The sequence below is a fragment of the Hyalella azteca genome, unplaced genomic scaffold, assembly GCF_000764305.2.
Source record: "Hyalella azteca isolate HAZT.00-mixed unplaced genomic scaffold, Hazt_2.0.2 contig14641, whole genome shotgun sequence".
In the NCBI taxonomy this organism is placed as follows: domain Eukaryota; kingdom Metazoa; phylum Arthropoda; class Malacostraca; order Amphipoda; family Hyalellidae; genus Hyalella; species Hyalella azteca.
In genome coordinates, this window is record NW_025944519.1 from 331,350 (window position 1) to 355,323 (window position 23,974).

At 37.3% G+C, this 23,974-nt stretch overlaps 2 protein-coding genes across 2 annotated transcripts; both read right to left on the reverse strand.

Annotated features, from left to right (window-relative positions):
• Positions 1-549: 549 nt before the first annotated feature.
• Positions 550-9,551, reverse strand: LOC108668299 (lipase 3-like). Its single transcript, XM_018155486.2, has 9 exons — positions 9,195-9,551; positions 6,831-7,032; positions 6,419-6,536; positions 5,248-5,398; positions 4,916-5,008; positions 4,481-4,642; positions 4,199-4,283; positions 1,149-1,288; positions 550-785 (listed from the first exon to the last, which is right to left on the reverse strand). Exons 1-9 carry the CDS (start codon positions 9,453-9,455, stop codon positions 636-638), a joined length of 1,362 nt encoding a protein of 453 aa, XP_018010975.1. The 5' UTR covers positions 9,456-9,551; the 3' UTR covers positions 550-635.
• Positions 9,552-11,087: 1,536 nt separating this feature from the next.
• Positions 11,088-23,158, reverse strand: LOC108668301 (lipase member N). The gene is made up of 9 exons (XM_018155487.2): positions 22,824-23,158; positions 18,656-18,854; positions 16,628-16,745; positions 15,348-15,498; positions 14,673-14,765; positions 14,335-14,499; positions 14,039-14,123; positions 13,599-13,738; positions 11,088-12,904 (listed from the first exon to the last, which is right to left on the reverse strand). The coding sequence occupies exons 1-9, from the start codon at positions 23,079-23,081 to the stop codon at positions 12,755-12,757; spliced, it is 1,359 nt and encodes a 452-aa protein (XP_018010976.1). The 5' UTR covers positions 23,082-23,158; the 3' UTR covers positions 11,088-12,754.
• Between the last annotated feature and the right edge of the window lie 816 nt (positions 23,159-23,974).

A 23,974-nucleotide genomic window follows, 5' to 3' on the forward strand; every position in this document is an offset into this window, starting at 1 on the left:
GGGAACAGTGCAGTCAGTCACTCAGTCACTACTAGTCGGTGTGTATAGAGTGTAGAGTCTGGTAGATTTATAGGACATAAAACTAGTAGATCTATTGATAGTGCTATGCACTGTGCTATCAGCTACCTATCTCAGTATCTGTTGTGTGACTCTTCAATGTTTAGAAGATCTGCATTCCTGAAGTGTTTTTGTATATTGAAGCCAGTTAAATGGTCAATATTTAGCTTGTTACCTTGCTCCATAAAAAACTTTACAAAGCTAATGAATCGACTTACTTATCAATAATTGTTTACCCAAAAATCCCAAAGTGGTAAACACCACCTTGGCCTGTTGGCCATTATTGAAGGCAATAAGTGCCCTTTTTATCCATCCATTATGATCCACATACTGTTATTGTTAGTAGGCTAATTGCAACCTAGAAAATAACCTTTCAAAAAGACAAAAAAAAAACTGAAAAAATCAAAAAATTCAAATAAATAAAAAACTATCATGAAAAAATCATATAAATCGTTTATTTTTTTTTTATTTTTTTAGAAAAAATCAAAAAAATCACCAACCCTGGACGTTACGCAATTTTCGTAAATATTGTCCGCATAAATCGTCTACTAATTTCTCCAAGCCATTATCTCTTTCTTTTAAAATAATTTCATTAGTGGCAAGACGTGATCGTAGACAAGCTCTTTGGCAGTGTCCGAATATATCACATCCATGCGTCCAAAGTCAGGCTGCCTAATTAAGTGAGTAACCACCACGTTCGGGAGATTTTTCTTGAGACTTTCCAGGCCCTGGAATAAGTATGAATGATTTACACAACGATAGAAAGCATTTCAACGCTTTAATGCACAGAATGCTTGTGAAAATAAAGTAATTGACAAACACTGCTATCCGAGCAGTCGTTGATGCAATTTGAATTGATGGTGGTAAATACATTCAGTTTTCTATATACCGTCGAGTTATCAATTTTAGTCAAAATATTAATATTATATGAATTCATTCTACCATTTTGTTCCATTCCTATTGTGCACGCTACTATAAAACAGAGATAGTAAAATACTATTTATATAGCTACTCATCGCATCCACTAGCAGAACGAATAAAATGCCTACTTTAAGTTATAATGATCAACTTGTTCACATGTTTGCACTTACTTCGATGGGCAAGAGTCGGTCGTCGGGACTCACGAACAAGGCTACAGGAGCGGAGACCAGCGAGAGGTTGTAAGCTGGCGGCTTCTCCGAGCCGTAAGCGGCCATGTTGCCAGCCCGGTAATCGAACATCCGTAAAACAGCTGATAACAAAAAGTTTACAAGATAAATTATTCATAAATAAAAGAGACATAGGTATTAGTAGGTAGAAAATGGAGCCCATCATCTCAGTTTGTAAAAACACACTAAATCAAAGATTACCGATTATTTAAGCACAATCTTACGGTGAATCTTAGCTATCAAAGTTTGGTCAGATTTCATTTGCCAGCTGTGCCGAAGCCTGATCTACACTCTGCGTAATTACGCTCATCACTACGTTTCCGGAAACCTTGCCAAAACGCGCTCAGTTCCTGGGAATGGGCGTTAACAATAATTTCAGTTTTATAGAGCGCAGCCCATCTTTCTTGCCGAAACATTAAGTGTCAAACCCTTATGCAGAACGGTCGCATCGGCTCCCCCTTTGAACAAACATTAGTTACAGGACATTTTTGTATAAATTTACTCAGAAATAGAATAAAAGAAAATAAGCGGTTAAATGCATGGTGCGATCTGATGTAAGTTATAGCAACGATAGATAATGCGTTAGATGAGAAATCATATCAAATTGCGTAAAATACGAACGTTTACTATAAAATAGTCATCCCCGAAAAAAGTCTTAATCAATACGTAAGACGGTTTAACAATTTAATGAAGCGAGGCAAAATTGAAACATTTTTGAGGGAATAAATCAGTGATTCAAACATCATCTCACGATTTAGCAGCTGAGTGGATCCATGGTAAGAAGATACTTGAGATGACGAATATTTATATTTAATGAAAACTGCAATTTTAAATCCTGAAAAATCTTTACAAGATATTAAAAAAATTCGCTTCCGGTATAAAAAGAATTCCACGACCGGTATACAATTTAATTCGTTTGAAGGTTTTCAAATCAGGTATTGATAGAAAAGTTTGATGATTATGCTATAGTCTCAATATTATCTGTTTCATTACAAATCTTTCTTAATGGAAATGCTAACTTATTCGAAATAATTCAGGCAATTCATTTGACTTGATTGTTTATCATAGATGTAGTCATAGGATGTTAATCAGGTATCATCACGCTTTACTTTTAGTTTCGGAATTTCCTCCTTCGCAGTTCCAGCACCCACCGCCCCCGTCGACAACCAGCAATTATAAAGCCAATGAAATGCTTAGCTAATGAGACCCTTCAACTCCACCTCTTCAGTCCAACGACTGTAACATTCAGCGATTATAAACCGAATAAGAAACTAAGATAATGAAGTACCTCAAGCACCAGTGTAACAATATTCTATATCAAATTGTGGTTCAAAGCCAGCGTGTTAATAACACCTGCTAATACATGCCTTTATCATCGTCGCCATTCAGTGCAATCATATTTTCATCTCCGTATACAATTCATGATTATCATTTTTTATATTATACATTGTTTTATATACAATTTCATTATTAAAAACTCTCTTATATTCGCTCATGGTTATTTTCTTTTCAATGACATTACTCTTATTAAACTTTTTTAGCTACAGAATATTTTGTTTGCTAACACTACAACTTAGCTCGGAGACCTATGAATCTTCTATGGGTTGTCCGCCTGTTTCATCCTTCATTTTACCGATTACTTTTTGTTCTGATTTTAATATAGGAAATGATCTTTAGGTAATTCTATGCTTAAAACAAGTCTTGATTATTTCTAATATCTTCATAGAAGTCGTCGGTTTGAAAGTAATAGCAGAGTGAATCGGTATCGGTGAACAATAGCATTGCTCTATTACAATATTTATCTCTTATGAAGTTGTAATAAAAGTTATACATCAATGTCTTGCTTATATCTAGAATGCTCATCCCAACATACATTGGTTTATCAAACTTTAGTTTTTATTTTTTGTATGTCATAAGCTATTAGGTTTTCCGAGAATATTTTGAATCCTTAAAAATTAGCTTTATTAACTAATCTCCTTAATTCTTGCTTAGCCTTAATCGGATTAACTTCAACTCTATATCCAATGTCCTCAATTGTTTTCCTGAATGCAGAATTATTCATTAACTTGAAGGAGTCTTTATCAAAATCTTATTTCGCTAGTTGCCGCATTTTTGTGTTCTGATGGCTTCATACATGAACTTTCATCAAATTCTAATATTCTATGAATTTTTTCTAATTTCAATCCAAATTCCACATGCAGCTTTAAATCCAATAATGTATTACATATTTTTCACTCATATCAAGATGAGGGAGGTACTAACTTATGAACATCCCCTATTTTAATATTTTGCAGGAGCTAGACGTATGTCATTATGATTGTCATGTGAGTCTTTTGGATAACTAAAGTCAACTTCTAGAATATAGCCTTTTTCATCTTTAAATGGCTCATTTTCTTTCAGCCATCTAAAGATTCCTGATGGTAGGCTTGTGACATTGTCTAGCCGTATAAATTATTTGCATCCTTGTATGATATAGAATTACTCGGTTTCTGAGGATCATAACGTTCAGTATATTAACTGATTATGTATTAAGTATTTTAGTATTTCAAACGTTTAAATCTGTTATACATTCCAAAAAAGTATCTTCTTAAGTTCTACTCGCTCTAGGAGTCTACGTCAAGTCCCGTGTTATTATAACGAATAGTTTGCACACTTTACTGACGGTGATTAAAAAATATTGTGAGCGCTCGGTAAGGTTTCGATTGGGAGACAGTTCTCAGCCAAATTTTGATGGCTAATGTTCGAGGTAAGATTGTGGGTAAATGATCGGTAACCTGTGATTTAAGCTGTTTTTGCAAACTGCGATGATGTGCTCCCTTTTTCTACCTGCTAGTATTCATTGAGTAAAACGTTGATTTTAAAAATAAATTTATTGCGGTTCCGAAATCAAAGTTTTCTCCCACTCGGCTAAATTCAACACATAAATCTCATAACGCAATCGGAATATAAAAAACCGTTTCAAGAACTTGTCAGCTCTCAAGATAATAACTCACGAGACGTGTTGATCTGAGCTTGATGTAGCGCAGCTTTGTTTGAGGTGCCCGACATAAGGCTGTTCAAGGCGAAAGCAAGTTTATCCTGTTAAAGTTAAATAGAATTACTTCGACGGTCTGTTATTTTTATATTTTATCCTTTTGCAAAATCGAAGGTTTTACCGAACCCGGAATGCGTTGTACGAAATATTCAATATTTACTATTGATCCGAATAATGCGAACCATCGAAATCGACAATATAAATCATCTATACACAAAAAAACGACAAAAGTTTAATTGACCTTTCCATCGTATCCTGAATGCACCCCACCCATGAGAGTGGATGTGAGACGAAGGCAGAGTGGGCGAAGTTTGCTGCGGTCGCTGCATGCGATGTAAATCAGGGACTTCATGAAGTCGTTGCCGTGGTAAAATTGCCCGCCATTGAACTTCTCTACGACTCCCTGAACGTATCAAAGATACTCATTCTCAGATTAAAGGGAATTATTAGGTGAAACTGGCATTCCACTTAATACATGGAAAGATCCTAACGTCTAAGGAAAGGTGAAAACTTATTTGTTCATTCGTACGTGTTGATTGCATCAATATAATTTGTCCACTGAACTCATTTCAATTTATGAAAGTTAAAATTTTAAAACGGAACTCATTTCAGTTGAAAAATATTCTAAGTTACTTTTACCCTATAAATGTAGTTATAAAGCCAATACATGACTTACCCTGATCTCGCTAAAGATCTTAGTGAAGACGTTCATAAATGGAGAAGATTGCTCAGTGCCTAGCGCTGGTGAGAGGCTCACCGATAAACGAATCTGTTGAACAGAAGCATGCCTTGTAGTCTGGTTTACTTGAATGGATTATTATACTTCGGTAGGAGAATTTGAAGAGTGCAAAATTTTATCAAATCAAGTCGACGCATTCTCCACAACTGTTATGTTTTACTTTCCATTTGTGTACAAGACTTGTTTTCAATGAATCTACGATTGCACAATTTTCCCCAAAAAAACTCACTTTTATGTATTCTCAAATTTCATTTGAAGTTCAAATAGACCTTGTCAATGAAGCTGTTGGGCGCCGACGCCGACATGAAGAGGCATCTGTTGGCGGCAGAAAACCCGACGAAGAAGATACGCTCGACCCCCGCATGGCGTGTGATGTACGAAGCAAGGGCCGGGTAGTCGTAGCGTGCGACGTCGTCTACACTGTGCCGTTCGAGAAATTTTACTCCCTATGCATTTCAAGATTTAGGTCCTTGTGAAATATAATTTTTTGTCAATAGATGATCAAATTTTACCCATCCTGTGAATTATGTTTCTCAATCTATTCAGGGAAGCCGGAGTAGCAAAGTGGTTAGGAAAACCAAAATTGGAGCGTGGAGTTGGAGGTCCGAAAACTGCGATTAGTTGTAAAAAAATCGTAAGGAGTGACGTGTGGTTAAGAATCGGTAACAGGTCAACATTACGTAATCAAATTATCAAAATAGTGATACACTATTTAATATTGTGTATATTTAATATTGTGTATTGTAAATGTGCTCCATGTATGCCGACGACACAAAAGTCTATAATACAGTGAAGAATGCGTCAAATAAAGCGCAATTGCAAGATGATCTTGACAGCTTAGTTAACTGGGCTGATACGTGGCAGCTGCGGTTTAATGCTGACAAGTGTAAAGTACTTCACCTCGGGAAGAACAATGAACAGCAAGATTACAGTATGAGAAGACATAATGCCTAGCTCCTTATCGAACCCGATGGAAGTCTAGTAGCTTCTTCAAACTATCGCCAGTCATGAAAAGATCCTGTCAAATGACACGAGTTTAGATTCTATGAACAAGGCACGAAATGGAAAAGAATCGGCGACAGGCCACATCAGGCCTACACTTTCAGAGCCGACATCACTATGTTATGTTATGTTATGTTATTATTATAACTATCAGCCACTGGCAATTGCCGAAACTTTGAAACAAGTTGATGAATGAAAAAATCGTCTGAATAGATGCAATCATCTTCACAGCAAAAAAAAATACCCACTGCGAAACATTTTAAACAGAAATATCATTTCACAAGGTGTTCTATTTCTTGCCGAAATAATCGTTTTACCACTATTATGCGGAAATACATTTTCCCTCTGATAGATTAGTATCTTTCATAATTATTTTTGAATGCATTCTACGTGAAAGCTTCAACCTTCGCTAAATTCTAGCACGTATAGAGAGTGTACCTGAAGTTCCAGAAGCGCCTGTCCTTGTCTGGGTTGAGGCGCGTGTGGTTCCGTCCTTCTCTTGTGCCTCGGACGTTACCAAGCCAGACATCGTAGCCTGCGTCCGCCAGGAGGTATGCTGCGAAGCCAAGAATTGCATACAATATTACTTGAAATCAACTCGTAACATTGAACACTTTCTGAAAAACTCTCAATCGGTACCTAATATTTCAATCGTTTTCGAAGCAAGTACATAAGTAATCAATCGGCCTCTAGAATAAAGTCGCGAATTGTAGCAAATTTCGATTGAGCAAACCATATGTATCCAACCATCAATAAAAAGTATGCGATCATTCTCTAGAATAAAATGATTAGAAATTAAAAAGGTTGACAGCGCAGCAAATTTATACGGCGATTGCAAGTTATATCGTACCAAGTGAGTACTTGGGTGAGCTGACGATGTAGTCGGACGATGAACTGATGGTTGTCGTCATCATGAGCACCACGTCGGCAGAACGACTTCTTCCCCGCGAGTGACGTGGCCCGGGGATGCGGTTCACGGTCAGAATGTACCCGTCTGGAGAGACCACGAAGTGCTCCTCCGCTGGGTAGCCTTGTTGAAGAATGTGCTGGTGCTGTGAAGTTTGTCGTTTAATTTGAAGCATTAACCTATCCCTTATGAAAACAAAAGTTTTAGTTAGGCTTGGCCTTATGAGATAACGTTTTCTCAAAAATTATCCTTATTTTTATTGAAATCATCTTAACTTAAGGGGAGCGTCTGGGTCCAAAATCGGAAATATCGGCTTTCCCGGTTTTTAAACTCATCTTAAGGCTTACATTCTGCCGCGTCTAACGGTAACAAAACCATTTCTGTACGTTGATTTATGCGTTCACGACAGATCGCGAAAGAGTTACTCTGCGAGAACCCTTCAACAAATTCCTGCCTAAGGAAATTCAAGCCAGGCACATATTAGTGTGCTCTCTAAGCGACTCAGCCTCGGGTTTCAGTTATACTCCAGCTGGCATGTAGAAAGATGTTCATGCCGTCGTTGTCTGCATCGCTGATGCTACAGAGTGAACTAACACGTAACTTGAGTACCTTGGCTACGAGAAATGCCTTTATATAGCGCGCGCGCGCCGTCACAGGGGTTTTTCGGCTGTCACCTCCACCCGCTCTCATTGCAAACCTATGTATCTCCTCCTAGAGTTTTGAAGCTGCAGCAATGAGACATATACCGTTCGATTTGCAAATAAAAAAGATCTTGAAAACTGTGAAGGAGTTTTTCCAATTTCGTTATAGTTTGGATTTTATTTTGCAAAAGGGGGAGGGTGGTGGGGGGTAAAATCAAAAGTTTTACGAAAAATGCCCCACACCCACAAAAATGAGAATATAAAAAAATGCCTATACACAGATTTTTAGATATGGTCTTAATTTACGCATCAAATGATATGCGTTTAGATGTTGTAGCTTGAAAATCCTTGGAGGAGATAGATTTCTACAGTACCCCCTTTTTGGAGGTTTTCTGAGAATTTCACGTTTTCTTTTATTTTTCGAAAAATTTACACGAACAAAAGTCTCAGATTTCTGTTTTACACAAGTTTACTAAGTTTCAAGATGATCTGTCCGTAAATAAATAAGTTTTTTGGGACCCACACGCTCCCCTTAACCGTGCTTGAGGACCGATTGAAAAAAAACTTCCAATATAGGAGTGTGATAGTACATCAAAACGTGGATAATGAAAAATTTGTTCATCGTTAACACTAAATATATGGTATGTGTGTAGAGTTGATGTGCACAACTCTCGTCCGAACCTTAACGTGCCTTCGGAAGCCGATGTATACTATAGCAATACGTCGCGTTTAGTATCTGTTTTATCGGCATCAGACTAAGTTATCCAGGTCTAGCTCTATCCGCGTTGTCAGTATACGTGCCGTGCTACTTATTGTGTTTCACTACCAGCTGTGCTCCCGTGAGTTGCTCGTACAGTATGGAACATACTAACTCCAATTGACAAGCTTGATTATATTATTTTTGTGCATTTCGATTGATGTGGGTGCAGAATATGAATTCAACCTAGGTACCCTCTAGAAAGGAGAGTTTGTGCGGTCCAAATTTTTCTAAATTGCCTAATTTGAGCTCCTAAGGGATTAGCAACAAATGTTGCATGTTTAGTGGCACAGTTATTGATAATTGCCTAATTATTCAGCGTACCCTTAGCCCTGATCTTCATTTCTCAGACCGACTGAATCCTATATTACTGTAGAAACGAGAAAAATAACTACGACTATATTGCCACTTATTGCTTTCACTGCATCAGCTCCATAGGAACTTAATTTTGATTTAGCTCTTAAACTCGCTTTGGCAGATTTGTGGAACTCCTAGAGTCGAAAACTTCGGTATACATTTTAAAAATCTGTTTCTTTTAATTTAAATTTTAATTAATTTAACGATTCTTAAAGTATACAGGAAGCCTCAATTGTTTGAAATCCTTTCTCAATCTCGCCTCGCAACTTTATACCCATATGTACCTATATAACATTTATGAATGTTAAATTGATACTAGTCATACAGCGAATGAACATCCCTTGGGATTGGATTACAAAACTATCGATTAATTTTGAATGACCATGAAAATAGGCACTGAAAAAACATACCAGTCAAAAACATTTTTAAAGTGTTTTAAAAACCGAAATTTAATCGTGAATAAATATGATATATAGAAGATCATTCTTGAGACTTCACAGGCAAATAATTATCAAAACTGATGGAACCATATGAAGTAATGGCAGAACTTACTGTGCTAAAGTAGACCTCAGGCGGGATATTCAGGACGCTGGCCAGGAGTTTCGTCAACTTTGACGTGAAGCCCGCTGGCCTCTGGGTTGTCGAAGCCGCGGTCGGATTCAATATTTTACCAAGGGTAGTCAACGCAAACCCCACAAGAGGTTTGTTTTCGTTGAAAATTGTAGATAGAGATACATTTGTGAAGAGACCAAAGCTTGAAGTAAAAGTAGTCACGAGAAGGAAAAGTATCACAGTAATAGCTCTAAAATTCATCTTGAAAGTTTTACATCCGAAGCGCAAAGTTCACTGTAAATAAATTTCGTAATTACACACGCGGGATATCAAACATTTATCCTGGTTTATTACTATCTTTGGGCCTTGTCGGGTACTTTTCATTATTATTATTACAACACTTCTCTTTAACTTCACTTCTTGTTTGTCTGTCTGTCTGTCAGTCTGTCTGTCTGCTACAAATCTTATAATCGAAATTTAACACACTTCTACTTATCCTATCGATCTGAAAGTGTGCACACTTGCGTAAAGTTGGAGACAATGCAAGAATCAAATGACAAAATAAATGATTTTTAAAATATATATATATCTATATATTTTCAATAATAAAAAATTGAAAAAATAATTTTGTCAGCTACAAATGTTATAACTGATATTTGACACACTTTTAACTGTCCAATTGATCTGAAATTTTGCACACAAATGTGAAGTTGGAAGCAATGCACGAATCAATTGACAGAATGAATAATTTTGAACAAATTTTTTTATAAATTAAAAAAAATGGAAAATTAATTTTTTTATTATTCGAAAATGAAATCAGAAATTCATTGTACAGCTTTATTATTGGAGACACTGGATTCTTAAGAAGTGTTGTCTTTAAAAAGTAATTTTTAAACGAATATTGTTAGTATTCAACTTGAAATCGACGTTTGTATCAACCTTTTGTCTACGGATTAATTGTTCGTCGTCAATACAATGCGTCACTATAGCATTTTGAGAGTTCATAGGCATAGCCTGATGACTCAAAGTTAACTTCAATAGTCAGAGGGTTAAATTTAAAACTGGAAGCATTTCTTACGCATGACAGCATAGCTTTTTGCAATGTATTTTCAATCTCATTATTGGAAATAAAAACAATTCATGCAAAACACAAAAAAATATTTTCAGATGAAGCGAAATTTTTACAAACTTTACATATAATATTGAGCGCATATGACGGAACGAAAAACATTTGGCTGGTCTCCGCCAAAGAAATATTGATCGCCAGTACAAATGCTGGCGGTAAACTCATGCAAGATGCCGTTATTTAACAAAAACATTGTGAGCTCAAGTTTTACTCATGTCATAAATTTGGATTCCAATCCTTAAATTGCTGAAAACTTTCACCTAAAACGCTTTGCCATCAAATTGTTTACTTTATTATAATCAATATCCACTAGCGAGTAAAATTTAATTCTTAAATAAACCAAACTCGTGATTGGAATTGGTATTACGATAAATAGGAAAGTTACTAAAAACATTCTTTGTGTTTAATAACAGTACGCACATGGGAATGTTCATTGTCACGTGGTTAAACATGCACGAATTATTGTCAACATGTTGATATTTAGTAGACATGGATTCGTATTCACCGGTATTCAGTATTTATTAAATGAATAGGATGATTTCAAGTAATAACTGAGTGCACACCGGCTATATGATCTTGCTTCTGCAAGGAAATACTTTCATTGCACCAAAAAACTTGATAAGATGCATAACCGGAAAAATCTATTTTAACAAATTCGATATTTTTACGTGTTTGATTGAAATATCAGTCAGTGTGTACAAGTGCCGTTCAATTATAGGATAAGATTTTTCGGCTTGCTTCTGTGAATTCAGAGATACATACAGCACATTTATGCACGATATATGAGTTATGTTCAGAAACTTCGATGAAAATTTGACCTTTAAATCCAGTTCTGCATGTGCCTTATCGATGTCAAGGTAAACAGGGAGGTTTCCATTAGGAAACCTTGACTATATGTGCCTTGGGTTGGGTGTTTGGACTCAGGCCACAGCAGGCTTCGATTTGGGATGATTTTTCAGTTCAATAGTAGACATCGACTTGAATATCATCAGTGACGACTGTGATTAACTATAAGATTTATCACTTAATGTAGAAGTTCACTTTATTGCGTTTCCCCTTTAAAAATTAGAACTATCAATTATTAAATAAATATTTTTGGAGCTGTGACGCGAGTGGTTGTTTCGAAGGGTAAAACAACATTTTTTAATAACTTTACTTTTCTCCATCGTGCTGCTGTTTAAAATTTTTTGCAGACCAAGTATAATGTTCATTGTTATGCGCCTTACCAAGCAAATAAAATGTAATTGTACCTAAGGCAGATAAATTATTAGTATACATATGAGCTCTTCCTGAAAATTTTCAGAAATAAATTTTATAACGTTTCCAATATATATATAAGCTTAAACAAGACCCTTCTGGGTGTGAACAATTGAGTAAAATGGATTTAATTTTTATCTTTTTTTACTGTTTCAGGCTTGGAAATTTAATGAAGACTTTCTAAGATAATAAATCACATGGTTCTATAATTCCTGACTCTTTTCTCGATAATTTATCGTGGATTAGGATAATTATTATTTTAAATAACATGCTTTAAGCAAGGATGGCAGTGAAACTCTCGCTGGACACAACGTTCAAAATTTGATTATCTTTGTACACACTAGTGATTACATCTGTAGCACTTCTTGTCCATACTGCAATCAACTATTTCTACCACTCTTCAAACATTCTTCAAAACAAAATAATTACGTCATTAAGAAAACATAATAATAACGTTTGCGACCTGGCGTTGACGATCGTCAGGTCGTAATTCTCTTTATCAAAAGAAGTATCAAGTGTTAATTGGATATAAACAAACATCAACGATGGAACTCGACTTGAACTGGAGTTCAATTACCGTCAAGTGTTCACGTAAAAATGTAAAAATTCGAAGTGCTTATAACGTTTGAAAAACACATGAAAGTTGCTAAAGACGGTAAGATTAAATTGCTGGTATCCTAGAGAGATCTTTTGAGACGAAATGCTACAAATGGAAGGCACCTGCACTGGACCGACGGTGCTTGATGTCTAGCAGCGAATGCCGCGCCGCTCTGGTGTGATGCCGGCGTCCTTGACATACGTTCGGAATTGTATAAATTATAGCTGGAGGAAAAGCTCTCCAGCGCTCTAAAACTTATCATTTCGTATAACGAAGCGAAAATCAGCATATAGGTCAAGTGTACTTCGTTAGAGGTAGAAAGAGACTTGATATGAGTTAGACATCTCCACTTGATTGCCGCAAATAGTCTCAGCACGCATTATTTCTGTGATAAATTGAGATGTAATGAAAAATTTTTGTCATCTCATATTTTTCATTGACTAATTGTTTCAGTATAAATATCGTTGCGGCAAAAATCAGCGATGATCAATCGCCACAATTGACAGTGACCATCAATTTATCACCACTAAAATTCCTCAGAATTTTAGCTCAAGTTACTTAATATTAGTAAAATTTGATCTAATATTGTCTCATTAACTGCAAGACGTTATCGTAGACGGACTTTCTTGCGTTATCGGCATAAATCAAGTCGAGATGGCCGTAGTCGCGCTGCTGGACGACGTGGGTAGCCACAACATTCGGCAATGACTTCCTCAAATACGCCAGGTCCTGTGCAACCAAAGTGTGGGTACTTATGCATGGTTAAAATATAAGTGTCGTAAAATAATAATCAAGGTACAATGAAAAAATAGTTAACTTTTATACTCAACTTCTCGCTAAAAAGCTTTTAGGGAGGCGAAAAATAAAGTGACTGTGAGAGTGTCATCTCAATGCAATCATGCCATGGCGCTTCGTCTCATGGTCACCTTGGTCTTGGGACTGTACATGAAAGATGTCTCATGTACATGCCTGCGCGTAAAGCACCAGTTTACCGTTGTGAATCAGTGTCTTGTTTTTATCCTCAACGTGTAGTGCGTACTACCAAAACTATACGATCACAAACGGCTTTTGTGTAGTGGTAGCCACGTACGTGTAAACTGCGGCAGCGTGTGCGCCACGACAACCTATATTTTCAATGGTTGATTTAACAATAAATAATTAATAATAGAAAGTGTATCATTAATACCTTATACATACATGAAATATTCATGAGAGAGCACTTTAGAATTTTTCTCGTCCCGTTGATAAGTTTGAAATTTTTAGAGCAGGGCATGGTAGAGTACCTCTCATTATATATGTTTGTTCAACGTGTGCAGTTATACATTATTTCCCTTTATCTTTACAAGGGTCAGTAGACGTAAGAATCTAGTTATTACAATTCTTTAGTCATGCTACATTATTGTGTTCTCTTGCTTGCACTCACTCTGATGTGTGTGACTTGGTCTTTGGGGCTGACGACGAGAGCAATAGGAGCTGAGACGAGCGAGAGGTTGTAGACTGGGGACGTTTCGGTGCCGTACACAGCCATGTTGCCGGCTCCGTAGCTGTACATCCGTAAGTCAGCTGGTCCAAAAAAATGCAAATTTGAGTTGTGTTCTATACAAAAGTTATTTAGGCATTCTGTAACATATGTCACATTTATTATAGGAAATAATTTTTTTTTGAAATGAGCGAAGAATTCGTGAAAATACACTACTTGCAATATGGTAGTCTAAAAAACAACGTAAACACGGAAAAATTTGATCTTACAAGCGCAATTTTTTTCTACAAGTTCACGAACATAGGGAAAGCCATGATGTCCAAAAACTGTAAGGCCATCATGCCGTAAGAACGAGTCATCAATGGGGACATACGGAGACTCACGAGTAAGGTTTATCTGTGTGATATGTTCGATTGCTTTGTTTGAGGCTCCCGACAGGGCGCTGTTGAGGCCAAATGCGAGCCTATCCTGCGGACGGTAAGTAGACAAGAGTACAATAATTAATTGCATTTTTGAGTATCAAAAAGTACAATAATTAATTGCATTTTGGATTATCAATTATTGCAGTTAACGAAAGGGCAATGTTTAACAAAATACCAATTACTGTAATACTAACGATCCAGCATTGGAGATGAGAGCCATCTTGTAAAACATAAATGTGGCAAGAAATTTTAATAACCTTTCCTAGATATCCCTTGTGCACTCCACCAGTAAATTTTGTAAAATAAAGGCAGATCGGGCGTAGTTTGCTGCGGTCGCTGCATGCGATGTAAAGCAGGGATTTCATGAAGTCGTTGCCGTGATAAAATTGTCCTCCATTGAACTGCTCCAGAACTCCTTGCACCTGTTAGCGATACTCAATAGTGAGTTAGGAGGAATATATTTAAAATAACAAAGATGCCGTTCAAGTATGTGAGAAGTAACGAAAGAAGACGAGCGTAAATTTTGGACAAAAATAACTCATAATAAACTGGGGGGGAAATTAACGAATAGATGGGGAACTTACGAAAAACTCACAATGTCATCATCAATGAACTTGGAAAAAAATTTCATGAATAAAGAAGGGTTCTCAGTTCCGATCATCGGTGCCAAGCTCACAACCATGCGAATCTGTTGAGAAACATACATTATTGCCCACTTTCGGAACCAGGTATTCGTTGGAAAATATTATGTGCAAATTACACGTCCACCAAATCAAGCAATATTGCAATTTTTATAGCCATATATAGAAATGTTTGGGTTTTCATTTAAATGCAGAAGGTAGCAGACAGCAATTTTGCGTTGAATTATTCACTAAGTGTACTCCGTAAAGCTGCATCAAATTATCTCTTATCTCTTCCTACTCATACTTGAGATCGCGAGGCTGCGTAATGGAAAAATCACAAGGCTTCTTTCTGAACAGACAAATCAAGTGCATCGACATATAGTTGCGTACGTTTATCATGGAAACGTTTTGTGTTTGCTAACTAACTATTATCATCTCTGATGTAAGACGGATGAGTCTTTCTTTGACTAAAAGAAATATCTCAATAATTTTAGCTAAGGTGCTGTACGAAATGCACATACTGAGCGGTGGAGAAAAAAATTAAACCAAATATCGATCATCGACATAAACTTACAGATTCTTCCTTTCTTATCACTGATCGTATGTATGGAGTATTAGAAAATCGGTTTATTTAAAAACTTCAAAACCTTATTCATGAAGCTGTTCGGTAGAGAGGCCGACATGAAGAGGCATCGGTTGGCGGCAGAAAACCCGACGAAGAAGAAACGCTCGACCCCCGCATGGCGTGTGATGTACGAGGCAAGGGCCGGGTAGTCGTAGCGCGCGATTTCGTCCAGACTGTTTTTCAAATAATTTTAGCATCAGAAATCTAGAGGCAAAAGAACATTGTGTACTTAATATTTTTACGTTTAAATTGCAGCTAAGTTAGATGGAGTGAACATGAGCAACAAGTTCTGTTGAGATATGAGCATCGATGTTAGGTCGAATATAGAAGCTAGAAAAACTGCATGCGGTCAGCATCGATTGAGTATAGAATATAAACGAAAGAAAATAAAGTTAAGAAGATCAACCAAGATCGGTTGAATAAAAAGGAGCAATAAAATTCGGTAGAATAAAGAAGATCAATCAAGTTCAGTCGAAAGGAGGAAAGTAACCAAGCACGAATACCGTACCACCTTCGAGAGCTGCACGGATTAACATGTACTAAAAACGCTGGAATTCGGAATGATCTTCAATGTGAAATTTTTACGAGAGAATTTTTTAATTTTTTCGGTGCTATTAATTTTTCACGTTATGATGCACACATGTTTCAATAGTGTACTTTTCTATCGTAAGTAGTTTTTCATTACAAGTCTCTCTTCGAACGATAATTGCCGTATCCCGATCACAAAAGAACTTTACTAGTCTCCCTGGAAAGCTTTGACGCTAAACGGCTGCTACAAAATAAAGGCACCGGTCTATAACAAAAAGTTTTATAAAATGGTGTAAAAAAGATTTAAAAGATGGTGTGCAAAAAATTTTAAAAGATAGTGTACAAAAAGTTTTAACAGATGGTGGGCAAAAAGATTGAAAAGATAGTGTACAAAAAATTTTAAAATAAAGTTTTCAAAAAGTTTTAAAAGGTAGTGAACAAAAAGTTTTAAAAGATTGTGCACAAAACGTTTTAAAAGATAGTGTGGAAAAAGTTTTTTATTCAGTCTCCTTCACAAAATACCAGAAACTCAAAATGCAACCGCCTGAAATATTTTCTTGTGTTTAGCAGGAAAACAGTTTTGTTGCGATGCACGAATAAATTTGACATTCAATAGTGCAAATTGGATAACCATTTTGTGTGCGCCTATTTCTTAAAATCGATGATTGATTACAAGCAAAAGAAAACAAGAATTTTATTTAGCCGCTATCCCAAAGATCGATTTTTGAAAGAAAAATCCTAGCTTCTATAAATAATCGCACGTAGAGCTGCTACCTGAAGTTCCAAAAACGTTTGTCCTTGTCTGGGTTGAGGCGCGTGTGGTTGCGGCCTTCTCGTGTGCCTCGGTTGCTTCCAAGCCAAACATCGTAACCTGCATCCGCCAGCACGTATCCTAAGTGGTTAAATAAACAATATTTTTAGAGCATTTTCTCATTATTGGAAAAAAGGCGCTATTGTGCTCGCCATGTCCGTCTGTCCGTACTGACGGACATACTGAACTGATGACTGAAGTCTGTCCGTCCGTCCGTCCATCCGTCCGTCCGTGACTTCACGTTTTCGTCGACTAGAAAAGCGTGCTCTCTGCCACTCACTGCAGTGAGTACTGAGTTATATTTTTTAAAATGTAGCTCAAAGAATAATGAACGGAAATGCAATTCTCATAAGTGGAAATAAAGTTACCTTTAATAACAAGAAACTCAGCTTAAGACCTCCTAGAAAAAACAAACAGCTTTATCAAAATTTGAATGACCTACGCTGAGTTAGAGAAATTTGAAAGCAAGCTAGAATCCGTTTTAATTACCAAGAACACTACTCGTTGTCAGACTAATTACCAGTTTTGAGCTAAATAAGCAATGTCTCCTTACATTTACTATTACAAAATAAACACTGAAGTTTAGAGTGTATATTTTATAAAAGGAAATGTAAGGTCTGAACGTTACAGTCAGGGAGAATTGCTTAAAAAGCAAAACGCAGCAAATGATGACCTCATGCCATTAATTTCAATTTCGTGAAATAATATTTTATAATGTACAGCACTCCTCAATATTTTCATTCGTGTAGAGGTATTTTAGTTGTAATTTATCTGAGACTGAGACAATTTTGTACGTTTTTAGCGCATTTTCTCATTTATGGAAAAAATGCACTATTGTGCTCGCCGTGTCCGTCTGTCTGTCTGTCTGTCCGTCCGTCTGTCCGTGACCTCAAGTTTTCGTCGACGAGAAAATGCGCTCTCTGTCACTCACTCCAGTTAGTACTGAGTTATATTTTTTCATAATATGCATCATGTTTACTTATGCAAGTCCTTGAATTTGTTCCACGTATTTGTTCGAGTCGACGTAGAGTCGTAGGCCCTTGACAGCCGCTGACAGTACTTATGATATCAGCACCTATGATATCAGTACCTATTCCATCAGTACCTATGATATCAGCACCTATGATATCAGTACCTATTCCATCAGTACCTATGATATCAGTATCTATGATATCAGTACCTATTCCATCAGTACCTATGATATCAGTACCTATGATATCAGTACCTATTCCATCAGTACCTATGATATCAGTACCTATGATATCAGTACCTATTCCATCAGTACCTATGATATCAGTACCTATGATATCAGCACCTATTCCATCAGTACCTATGATATCAGTTCCTATGATATCAGCACCTATGATATCAGTACCTATGCCATCAGTACCTATGATATCAGTACCTATGCCATCAGTACCTATGATATCAGTACCTATGATATCAGCACCTATGCCATCAGTACCTATGTCATCAGTACCTATGCCATCAGTACCTCTGATATCAGCACCTATGTTATCAGTACCTATATGTTAGCAGTACCTATGATATCAGTATCTATGATATCAGCACCTATGTTATCAGTACCTATGCCATCAGTACCTCTGATATCAGCACCTATGTTATCAGTACCTATGTTAGCAGTACCTATGATATCAGTATCTATGACATCAGTACCTATGTTATCAGTATATATGATATCAGTACCTATATTTTCAGTACCTATGTTATCAATACCTATGTTATCAGTACCTGTGTTATGACAGTCCCTTTGTTATGACAGCCCTAACCCATCGTATCGATTTTCTTAATACATACGAATTATTCAAAGGATTTAGTGAAATAATAATTCAAGAAAGAGAAAACTTTGCTTAGCTTAATATTTTTGTCAGCTAAAAAAATTGTATTTGAACTTTTTAAATTTCATAAACTATTTTGAATGAATCTCAACGCTGGATAGAGCGGAAAGGTAATTGAAAATAATTACAGACCTAGTGAGTCTGGAGCGTCCAAAATGAAGTCTGACGAAGAACTGATGACTGAAGTCATCAAGAGCACCACGTCGGGGGAGCGACTTCTGCCCCGCGAGTGACGTGGTCCGGCGATGCGGTTCACGGTCAGAATGTAACCGTCTGGCGTGACCACGAAGTGTTCCTCCGCTGGGTAGCCATGTTGAAGAATGTGCTGGTGCTGTGAAAATTTTCGTACGGAATTCAATTTACCGATTAAATTTCGAAAAAGAAAACTATCGAAGAACTATGAGATAATACAACAAAATTGTCATTGTTCATCAGGGCCCCATTGCAGCCATGTCTATCAACTACCAATTCCTTAGTTTTTAATAAGGTTTTTAGCCGCCTATTTATAGAAGACTTGAAGAGTATTCATTGAGTATTGAATAGTATTTATCATAAAATAGCGCTTGTTTTCTTAGTGGACAAGTTATAATACATTAGAATAAACGGCACTCAAGCAACATATGTCAATCAAAATTTAGCATTTCAAGAGGACGTGATCGCTTTCACCTCAGGACACTCCAAGAATTTGCTAGAGATTTCATGGGCGTTGGCTTCTTATTCTTGTACAACCTTAGGGTACGCCCACAGTGAAAGCAGGTTGCCAGCGTGCTGGTTACCTGCTCAGGCTGGTGCCTGAAATCATAGAATACAGAAGCCTATTCGTACAGGTTTTCACTGTGAACACTTACATTATTATCCTACGTTCATTCTTGTGGCAGGTTGGAGCAGGTTGCCCGCGCGGGCAAACCTGCTTTAACTGTGTGCGTACCCTTAGATCAGGGGTCACCAACTACGGCCCGCGGGCCGAATCCGGCCCGCGACGTCAGTTCACCAGGCCCGTCGACGGTACTTTAATTTGCTTGATAAAACGGTTGGAACACGAGATGTTGTGATACAATTTACATTTTATGCTTATAATACTAGGAAATCTTCGCGCGTGCGGAGACCTCCTGATCGCTATGTGCCTTAAATTTACTAGTTTCAATTATTGTATCTAAGTATTCTTGTATTGTACTTCTTCTTGGAAGCCCAAAACTTCAATCATTTTCACTGTTTCGTAGTTTTGCGCTTCAATCGCTGAAGATGGCAACCTCGATTTTCCAAAGAAGATTATTTGTGACTTGAAGAAGCATTTTTTGACAGATTTTCAGATCTCGACAGAACTGGGAGTGACATTCTTCTGTTCCAAAATCCGTTTGATGGTAACCTTTACGATTTACCAGTTGAACTACAGTTAGAGCTCATTGATTTGCAAGCAAATGACTTGTTGAAAGATAAGCACAGAGAAGGAAAACTTGTCAAATTTTACTGCTGCTTTATACCTGATCATGAGTTTCCAAAATTGAAGAAATTTGCTGCTGTTATGGCATCAGTGTTCGGAACAACTTGTGCCTATGAGCAAATATTTTCAAAAATGAAGTATGTGAAGTCAACACGTCGAACAAGATTGACTGATGAACATTTGAAAGCAATTCTCTTGATTGGATGCAGCAATTCCAAACCAAACATTGATGATATGAACGTCAGTTACGGAAAGATCGGGTTCCACATGCCGGATCCCTTGTGAATCAATTCACGAAAAATTCAGGAATCGGCAACAGGCCATAGGCCTATTTCTTCAGTGCCGACACTTCTATTCTATTCTAATGATCGGGTTCCACAGGCCGGATCCCTTGTGAATCAATTCACGAAAAATTCAGGAATCGGCAACAGGCCATAGGCCTATTTCTTCAGTGCCGACACTTCTATTCTATTCTATATCTTGAAAGCGAAACGTCAGTTTCGCAAAGCTCACTAACCTTTTTCGCTGTTTAGTTTGTGAGATTCGGATATGTGCACACTTGGCCTGATGTAACTATCTTTTTGCTTACGTCGCTTTCTTTGAAAACTTTTTAGTAAATAAAATGTTGGTTGTTTTTGTTGTTTATTGATTAACGAGGAATTCCAAATTAGTTTTTTTCGTTTTTTCGTTTTTTCCCCAAAAACTTTCGTTCTGGCTTGCAAGTATTGAACAGAATGATTACGCGGCCCGCGCTCGTCATTCCTTCAGTTATCCGGCCAACTGTGAAAAAAGTTTGGTGACCCCTGCCTTAGATGAAGGGACTATATGCCACTTAATTGCAAATAAACTCGATTTACACCATTAATCAAAAACTATCGCGCAGCTACGAACTTCTATTTCCAGCCTGAAGGCCTTGCTCCCTTGCCTATTGATAACTTAGAATGATTTGGACATAAATTTGACGAAAAAGAGCAAGCCAATGCAGAAAATCACGAGTTGCCACAGCACTCGAGTGTGTTGCGCGTGAGCGGTTGTTACGTAAAACAAAGTTACTGATATCAGTAGTACATTTACTTCAATTAATTAGAGACTTTCATGTTGGCAGATGTCATTTGGCCAGTGTCAACGGAGCAGTATCAGACGGGACAGCGGTTCGAAGCGGAGCGCCGCGCAAGGAAGCGCTTACGGTTCAGTTTGTTACTTTCCTTTTATGAAGTATGTACCAGCAGCAGCTATTTCAACTATACTAATATAGTTGAAATAATACTCTAATAATATATAACTTTAATTACAAACCACGGGTTTGTAATTAGAGATGGTTACCTGAAATAAAGAACCTCTCAGAAGTTGGTGGACTGAGTATTCATTTTAAATACTGCATGAAAATTAGTTCGGAAAGCTGTTTAGTGTTTTTTTTATGAAGATTGCCGCTCTGCAAAAGTTTGTCGTCTGTGGTAAGAATTTTTTTTCCAAGTAACAAACCTAATGACAGAAGAGGTTGACATGAACTGTTCGAAAGTTCCTTAAGAAATTGTGATGAACGATGTACAGGGTGATTAACAGAAACTTCCTGATTTGAAAGCTCAAATAAAAAATAACTAAATAAAAGATATCATTATAATATAAATCTCGTTGAAAAATGCAGTACCTAAATTTTTGTATTACTTAGTTTTAAAGATGACATCGGACAAATGACGGCCGGCCCCCATTGTCAAAGCATTCAGTTAGTCTATTTTTGAAGATCTGTTCAACTCGCTGAAGCATATTGACGGGTATGTTGGCGATGGCTTGGCGTATGTTGTTCTTCAATTGAGGTAGGGTCCTTAGACAGTCATTGTTAACAGTTTATTTAAGATAACTCCATAAAAAAAATCACACGGAGACAAATCGGGGGATAGGGCCGGCCAAATAGGGTCACCTCTCAAGTAGTTGAGGTGCTCTGCGATATGTTGTCTCAAAATATTAACTGAACATCGCGCTGTGTGGGCCCTAGCTCCATCCTGTTGGCCTGTTGGAACCAGACATCTCTGTTTTTCATTTCAGCCAGTTTCGGCAAAAAAAAAACCGTCAATCATTTGCGTGTACCGAACTGCAGTCACCGTTACTGAGCGTTCGTTTTCCTCAAAGGAATAAGGGCCAATTATTATGCCGGCTTTTGACACCGCGCACCCCACATTTACGCGCTCACACTGAAATAGCCGCTGATAGAGTTCACGCGAATTGTTATCACTCCAATAACGCATATTTTGCTTGTTTACGCGGCCGGATATGTGGAAGTGAGCCTCATCACTAAAGAAAACAACTGCGTCGTGAGGCAAGTTATCAAGAAGCGCTTCACATTCATTTCGGCGAGCAATAACATCGTTTTCGCTGAGTTCTTGTGCCACAGGCAATATGTAGGGATAAAATTGCAGTTCTTTGCGGAGTATCTGTAACTCACTTCCATTTGAAATCATGGCGTGAAATACAAAACAGGAAGTTTCCGTGAATCACCATGTACTTCGATACCAGTAGGATCGGCCAGTAGGATCCGATTTCGATTTGATGAATGCACTTGCATTAACTCCTTTATGGAACTCGCAGGATAAATTATCTCAGTAAAAGATGTTTAGATGGGTTAAACTAAAGTGCACGTAAAAATACAAATGTATTCCGAAATATTTAGTATATATGGCTCATATGTAATTGGTAAATTTTAAAGAAGAGACACTTTTTAAAAAACAATATACAACTATTTATTAAATCAGAAACTAATCGTCAATAAATGATACATAGATAGCCATTTTAAAACTTAATTCATAACACAGGCGATTACATTTAAACAATAATAAAACATCATGCGGAGAAAGCAGAACTTACTGTAGTGAAGTAAACTTGAGGCGGAATATGCTTCACCCTGGCCAGGAGTTTAGTCAGTTTTGACGTGAAGCCCGCAGTGTTCAGGCTTGTCGGAGCAGCCTTCGGATTCAATATTTTTTCAAAAGTAGTCAACGCAAACCCCACAAGAGGTTTGTTTTCGTTGAAAATTGTAGATAGAGATACATTAAACAGACCAAAGCTAGAAGTAAAGAAATTCAGGAGGAGAAAAATTTTCACTGAAATTATTCGACATATCATTGTGCAAAATTTAGTCTGCCGTACGCATCTCTTATTGAGAAACTTTAGAAAGAGATCGGCATGCTAAATCATTTCTTTGAACCTGCAATAATGGGACTGGTTTATTAATAGGGAAAAGTGATGGTCTAATTATTAAGTATAGTACGAACGTCTGAATGGCATAGGTATAAGTTGGGTTATATATATATATATATATATATTATAGATATATTATTAATTTTTAACACTAATATATTTATTTATATATTATATTAGAAAGAACCACATGAGGGATGCCCACGGGGAGACCATCACCCGCGCGGCACTGGAAGCCGGCACGAGCATCATTATGCGGTGCCCCGACGCTGCAAGACTGGCGATACCCAAATAAAAATCAAGAGTGGAGCACCTATGTTTTAATGATGGCTATAGGCGGACGCCTTAGGTGGAGCAGATATGATTTGTACAGTGAATTAAGGGTGGCGTGCACCACCTTTACCACACCTATAACCTGCCTATGGCCCCCCTACCAGTAAAGCTCTTCTTCCGTCAATAACTACCCATTGGCACCAGTGGCACATTGATGAGCCAACGGTGGCCACTTTCAAAATGAAGTCGATAAAAATTTTAAATTTAGTTTCTGTTCCGATGCGTATGTATTAACTGACATAGTTCCACACAATCACCATTCTAAGGGCTACGTACATAATCTACCATGATAGTACAAGTAACAATGTCAGACATGTAGCAGGAACAAATTTCAGAGTACCATACACATACCTCGTGAGAAATCGATTTGAAGAAACTCCCTGCCTGCAGGATTCGAACTCCGGTCTCCCACACGCGAAGCAGAGCCTCTACCGTTGAGCTATAGGAGAGGACTAGGCTCCATAGTAATTTTAAAATATTTGCCT